The sequence below is a fragment of the Lycium ferocissimum genome, chromosome 4 (genome assembly GCF_029784015.1).
Source record: "Lycium ferocissimum isolate CSIRO_LF1 chromosome 4, AGI_CSIRO_Lferr_CH_V1, whole genome shotgun sequence".
NCBI classification, from domain to species: domain Eukaryota; kingdom Viridiplantae; phylum Streptophyta; class Magnoliopsida; order Solanales; family Solanaceae; genus Lycium; species Lycium ferocissimum.
The window spans coordinates 32,217,190-32,224,452 of NC_081345.1; the positions used below are offsets into that span (position 1 = coordinate 32,217,190).

The window sequence follows — 7,263 nt, forward strand, 5'->3', positions numbered from 1 at the left end:
ACCAGGCTATTAATCGTTGTTTGAAAGACTGTATTAAATAAAGTAATGCTGATATAAAATTTTAGTATTTGGTTGATTCACAAATTTAAATCCAATACAATTAATATCAATATTATTTATGTTGTTTATTCAGTATTATTCTTATACTGTATATATTAAAATACGACACGAACGATATCAGTACTATTCTTATATATTACAACCTATTAAGTATATACATGTTGTTTCTCTATTTTCTAATTCTAATGTAACAAATCAAACAATTAGTAAAAAATAATTCCAATATCCCAACATTGCTTGTTTTTTAACCAAGCGACCCCTAACAATATCATTTTGATTTGGTTTAAATTAACTAACTGGATAATATCATTATACTTAATTACAAAATTGAACATTTGTTTAGTCCATTTTCAATTTTCAGAATTTTTGAATAATGAAAAGTCACTTCTTGAATCACCGAATATTCTTATTTTTCACTATACCAACCAATTCCATTTGAAATCAACAAAAAATAATAACTGAACCTGACCTATTAAATCATCACTATATCCTCTATTCTGACATTCAAATTGGGAGAGATTAAATTGGAGCGCGAGCAGTTGATATTTTGGAATTTATAACAAACTATCTTTTGGCTTTTGGAAAGGATAGAAAGGTTGTATACGGATAAAATGCAATTTCCTGTAACAAATTTGAAAGAGCAACGTTGAAAAGGTGCAGGCGGAGCAGTTCCATGGGCGGCGGCTCTTGTGCAGGCTCCGCCACGTGGTGATGGTGTGTGTAGACGTGGCGCCATGCATGGGCACAAAAGCAGCCAGGTTCAACCCCTCCTTTTAGATCTGCTCGTTTTTCTAATAAATTTCTAGAACCCCATGCTGAAGGCCGCCCACGAATTCGGCGCAGATCTTCATCAGACCGTTCTAGAGTCCGACCATATTTTAATCACTTTGACAAATTAAAGTTTCAAGCATTTGACACTTGAAAAAAAAATAGAAATAAGAATATTTTTTCTAAATTTATTTCGCTTTTGTGATTAGTGGGAAATAGTAATTACCTCAAAATTAGTCCACGTGCACACAAACTTATTCTGGACACCAATCTTATTAGTAAAGAAGTACTCCTCATCCTAATTTATGTAATAGTATTTGATTGTGAACAAATCTTAAGAAAGGCTAAACATTCAAACTACAACTTTCTCCGACTGAACACCTGAATACATTGCAAAATGTTTCTATTAAGTATTATCGGCTTATTTCTGAGAAAGCTTCTACGTGTTTTCTCAAACGTCATTATATAGAACTTTAACCACATAAATATGTTATCTCCTTTAATTCTACGCATTAGCCTCAATAATACTTCAAGTCTGTTTCGATTGAGGCTATTGGTATAATTAAAGGATGTGGACATATTTTGTATTACACAACTTATCTAGGTAATAGACGCTTGAGAATATATGAAGAAACTTTTTCATAATGTGAGCTGAAAGTGTCCAATATAAACACTTTTATCATGTGTTGAGTTGAAACAAGCATAGTTCAAGTGTCTAAATAAAATTACAATCAATTTAAGAGCTTATTTATGTATTCAGCCCGTAAAAAGTTAAAATTTTTTGAAACTTATGATTCATAAATATTTGTAGGGTTATATTCCATTTTATAAGGATAAAATGAATAATTTAAAGAGAAAATTATTATAATAAAAGAATATCTTTATTTTTTAGCTCAGTAAAAAAATATGGGGGTGTATTAAATGCCGGACATTATCTTTTTTTTTTTTTTTTTTGTTCATTAGGAGGGACCGCCCGTTGCCTGCCAAGTGCCAATCCATTCACCCACTAACGAAAATATCAATGACCACGCCATTCTGAACCGCTAAAACACAAGATTTGACACTAGCCCATCTAGGCCCGTCTCTTCAACGGCATCCAATCGCAGAAAGGAAAGTGACGTAGTAGAATACTCCCAAAAGAGAGACACAATTAAAAACGTCATTGTAGATGTAAGAGTGGAGATGTGGGAAGCATTCATGTTAAGAACCCCCAAATATGGCTGTCACTCCACCTCACATCCTCCTAATTTCCCGCCCATCATTTCCTAGTTCCCACTTAAAATAAAATATCATCACCAATCTAATCCCCACGCACCTCTCCATTACTATATAAATTCTGAAACCCTTTCCTCCATCAAATATCCCAAACTTAATTATATCTCCTTAATTAGTTCCTACACACACACACTGTGCCCCGAGTAACAAAACTACTTTTGCTTTCCATTTCTTCTTTCCTCGCTAGTGTATAGAAATTCTAGTGGAATTTCCTTCCTATCCACTTTCTCCATCAACCGCGTCCCTTACTATAATTTTCACATTGTTTGGTTTTCTTAATTTTCTTCAATAAATAACCCTTCATTTGTCCCTTCATCACAACTGCAAACACCATCCACCATCCAAAAGCTATTCTTCAATTCTTAGATATGGAACAGCACAAAACCGAAAAACACGGTAACAAGCGAGCCCGAGATGAGTCAGTCTTCGACTCACCTGAGTCAAAACGAGTTCACACTGAGCCAAATGCAAGTGATGCTGACGTGGACTTAGACTCACCTGAGGCCAAGCAAATTAGAGAAAACATCCTGGACATCCTAGATGAACCAGAAACAGTGAGTACAGATGGTGTACCAGAAATTCAAGACCTTGACTCATTAATTAAGAGTTTCGAAGAAGAGATCATTAATCCTGGAAACAACTACGTTGACCTAACGTCATCAGATAATTCAGGCGATTCCCAATGGGACCTCGGCTACCTTCTAGAAGCTTCAGACCATGAGCTCGGCCTACCGCCCACAATTGATGAGAATATGATGGGATTTGATAACGAGTTACTGAGATATGACTCGTTCGACTTAGGGATGATTGCCGGAATCATGGATGGAGATAATTACCACGGTGAAAATGACGGTGATTTTTTTACAGTGGGCGGGTTATTCGACTGCCCCAATCAGTCTAATTTTTCCGAGTCCCTGCCGGCTTTGTAGAAATATGAGTTTCCTTTCTGTCCATAATAGCTAGTTTGTACATCTTTTGGAGGCTCAAATTATCTGGGTTTTTTCCCTTTTCTTTTTTCACTATATACAAGCCCATTACATGGTTGTTCTTATCTGAATTATTTAGGCCAAAAGAAAACATGTCTGCAAGTGATATTATGATAAACTGAAGAAGATTAAATATAAAAGATGATAAACTACAAACCTACTCTTGCAAAGAGTTGTTAGATAGGATGTGTCCTTTTTGAGAAGTGAAGATTAGGTTGATACGAATTTAAAGCAAATGTTATTCAACTTAAAATAAAAGGAAATAATCGTAGTATTATTTCGTAAAGGGATCGTTTGGCCCGAAACTATGAGGGATTGTTGCAAACAAGTTATGTTGGATTAGTTATCCTGATAATATTTTTAATTGATTGTTTGGTTTGTTATATTAATAAAAAAACATGCTGCATAATTTTTAAGAAATTATTTGTTTCCAAAAATACCCCATTTTATTTGATTGTTTGAGGGATATTATGGGTATTTTTGTCATTTTTATTATTTTATTCAGGATAACTAATTCAGGTACTATTATTCCACCATCTGACAAGATAATTTATCCCGATATAATTTCTAAATCTGGTATAACTTATCCCGTATTAGTGACCAAACAAGAGATAAGATGATACTAAATTTTTATTTCATGACTATTTATGGTTGTCCGCATAGCAACCGACCCCTAAATTTATACTCTCTCTGTCCCCAAAAGATTGACACTTTTCGCTTTTCGAGAATCATATTTTTAATTTTGATTGTGTGATTTAACATAGAATCTTTTATTTTTTCGAAATAAAATTTACATATTTGAAAACTATGCAAAAAGTACTATAAGTCACCATAATTAATAATTTAAAATATTTAAAAGACGTATGAAAAAATGACGGTCAATGAAAAACTCGTTTGACTGTTGAAACAAAAAGTGTCAATCTTTTTGGGACGGAGGAGTAACTAGGATAGGTAATTCTATTTTCTGTATGAGTAGATAATTCTGGAAATTTCAATATAAATGTATTTTGATTTTAATAAATGTCAACGATTAAATACTGGACAAATTTAATTTCTAGTTTATACTAGGATAAGCCATAATCCTTGTAATCAAATGGTCCTTTAGAGTTTATAATCATTTTTACTAATTAGTTTTATTTGTCAAACCAGTTCATGTGAAGGATAACTTTTATTATAAGTCATTTCCAAATTTTGCAGCTGAAAAGAACGAAGAAGAAAAAAAAGCAACTGGTTAAAGCAAAAAAGTGGGATGAGTCTGGCAATTTGATATGCAAATATCCTTTATTTTTATTTTATCTACTCTTTAAATATATTTTATTTGGTAAAAAGGTTTTTAAGGACTTTGAGTGGCTTTATTTGGAGTAGATTGTCTTGGACTTGGTGAACTAGGAGAAAATTGGACTAAGATTATTATTCTTGAAGTTAAAAAACCGTGAGCTAAACTTTTTTTTTTTTTTTTTTTTTTTTTTGAGATTGAAGATAGAGCACAAACAAATTATGCCCTTTTTTTCTTACTCTTTTAGTTTGTAACGGATGATATGCTTCCGAATAATCATGTAGCTATTTATCATCTCCATGCAGGTTTCTTGGATCTTTTTATTGGAGACGCTATTCATTTGAGATCATGAGTTTTTTGATCTACAGTCATTGTCTTTTAAAGCATTCGAGTTTAATTTTCTTGTTTAAATCTAAAATTCATGATTAATAAATGACAATATTTTTATACGTGCATTGCCCATCAAATTATTAATCAAGCACACTTAGGCTTGAAGTTTCAGTTCAATGGTTGTTGCTGCTAGTTCTTCAGACAAACCAGTCCAACAAGAGATGGCTCAAAAACTAAAGAAAAGTTCAATGGCTGCTGCTGGTGGTTCTTCAGACAAGCAATCCAAACAGGAGATGGCTCCAAAACTGAAGAACAGTTCAATGGTTGATGTTGCTGGTTCATCCAACCCGACCTTAGATGAGCCAATCCAACAAGAGATGACTCCAAAACTGAAGAAAAGTTCAATGGTTGGTGACAAGTTAAAGAAATGCGGAAGAATTTGAAATAAATCAAGCCTGAAACCCTAGTTCATGAGAATGTTCTAGAGAGAGAAAAGAGATACCATTGCTGTATTAAAATTGGCCAAAAGCGTTTTCTGTTCAAATACACGGAGTATATATAATATGTACAACAACAATAAACACAAGTGGTAGGGTTCCGGTGGTGCCCCGGTCCGAATAATCAAGCGACCCGAATGACTTAAGGAGGCTTCGGCCCATCTCTATTTCTAACATCCCCCAAAATTTGGACCCAAGTCCCAGCTTGGACAATAAAGTCTTGTGCTGCACACCAGTCAGTGGTTTGGTTAATACATCTGCCAATTGGAGGGTAGTGGGAACATATTGCAAGGATATCAGACCCTCATGAAGCTTTTCCCGGACAAAATAGCAGTCGATTTCAATATGTTTTGTACGCTCGTAGAACACGGGATTCTTGGCAATATGCAACGCAGCCTGATTATCACAAAACACTTCGAACAGAGACAAGTCGGTCAAACCAAATTCGGCAAGTAAGCGAACCAACCAAGAAATTTACGCCACTATTTTTCGGAGTGCTCATACTCGGCTTCGAGCCGAGGAGAGCAATCGTAGGTTGCTTCTTGCACTTCCATGAAACAGAGAACCACCCAACAACAAATAAAACCCGGTGATAGATCGACGAGACCGAGGACAACCCGCCTACCGAATCACAATAACCGATAAAGAAAAATGCGGAATTATTGAGGAATATACCAAGGCCGGGTGAACACGCTTTAAGTAACGAAGCACATGCAAACCGGCCTCTAAATGAGGTAGTCGAGGGGAATGCAAAAATTGGCTGAGATGTTGGACAGCAAATGAAATATCCGGCCTAGTATGTTGAAGAAAATTAAGTTTCCCCACAAGTTTTCTATATAAACTGGGATCAGAACACAACTTTCCAGAATCGAATGATAACTTGGCATTTAATTCCAAAGGACTGACAACTGGAGTGACATTTGAGCAGTCGAATTCGGAAGGCGAGATCGGATGTGAACTTTCGTTGGTGACAAGGAAACCTTTAGTGTTTAATGATCTCAAGGCCAAGAAAATAATGAGAGCTTCACCCAAATCCTTGATTTTGAAAGCATCGTCAAGGAACTGTTTGAGAGAAGACATTTACGAAGCATTATCACCAACTAATAAGATATCATCAACATACACACTGTATTTCTGATGGTGATGGACGAACTAGAAACTTTTACGAATAGTGAGTAATCATTTAAACTGGGATTGAAACCTCTAGAAATCAGTGCTTCAGACAATTTTGCATACCACTGTCTGGAGGCCTGTTTGAGACCATAGAGGGATTTTCTCAATTTGCACACAAGTGGGCCAGAATCAGATGGAGGAACAACCAGACCTTGGGGAATTTTCATGTACACTTCCTCCAGGAGATCACCATGGAGGAAGGCATTGTTGACATCAAGTTGAAAAACTTTCCAATTCTTCTTAACAGCAACAGCCAACAAGCACTTAATTGTAGTCATCTTAACAACAGGAGAAAAGGTTTCATTATAATCTACCCTCCTCGTGGTGTCCCCACGAATTACCAACCTAGCTTTATACCTTTCATGGAACCCGTGCCCTTTGTTTAATTTTATACACCCGTTTAGATGGAATGGCTCTTTTTCCGAAGGTAAGCGGACAATGTCCCAGTGTGATTGGACTCGAGGGCTTGGAATTCTTTAACATAGCGACTTTACAAGCGGGGTGAGCGACGGCTTGTTGGTAGTATTGAGGTTCTAGCAGGGCCACTTCAGCAGATGTAGAACCACCCTTAGGAGGAGAGACAGAGGAACATACATAATCATGGAGGTAGGAGGGAGGAGCAACAGCTCTAGAAGATCTTCTAGGAGGTGGAGAAGAGGACTGGATAGGTGGGGGATCAGAAGAAGAATCAGAAGTGTGTAGTGGTGGAGTAGGAGAGAAAAAAAGGAATAGAGGGAGGAGTGGCATAGGGAAAGACAGATTCATTAAAAACAACATCCCTTGAAAAGAGAATTTTATGATCCGATAAGGAGAGTGAGGTTTGTATCCTTTCTTCCCAAGACAATAGCAATGAAAACACAAGGCAAGGAACGAGATTGAAATTTGTCCTTTGTGGGAT

General features: G+C 36.0%; 1 protein-coding gene across 1 annotated transcript; it reads left to right on the top strand.

Moving 5' to 3' along the window:
- Positions 1-2,471: 2,471 nt before the first annotated feature.
- Positions 2,472-3,072, top strand: LOC132053948 (uncharacterized). The gene has a single exon (XM_059446036.1). It carries the CDS (start codon positions 2,472-2,474, stop codon positions 3,030-3,032), a length of 561 nt encoding a protein of 186 aa, XP_059302019.1. The 3' UTR covers positions 3,033-3,072.
- Positions 3,073-7,263: the final 4,191 nt, after the last annotated feature.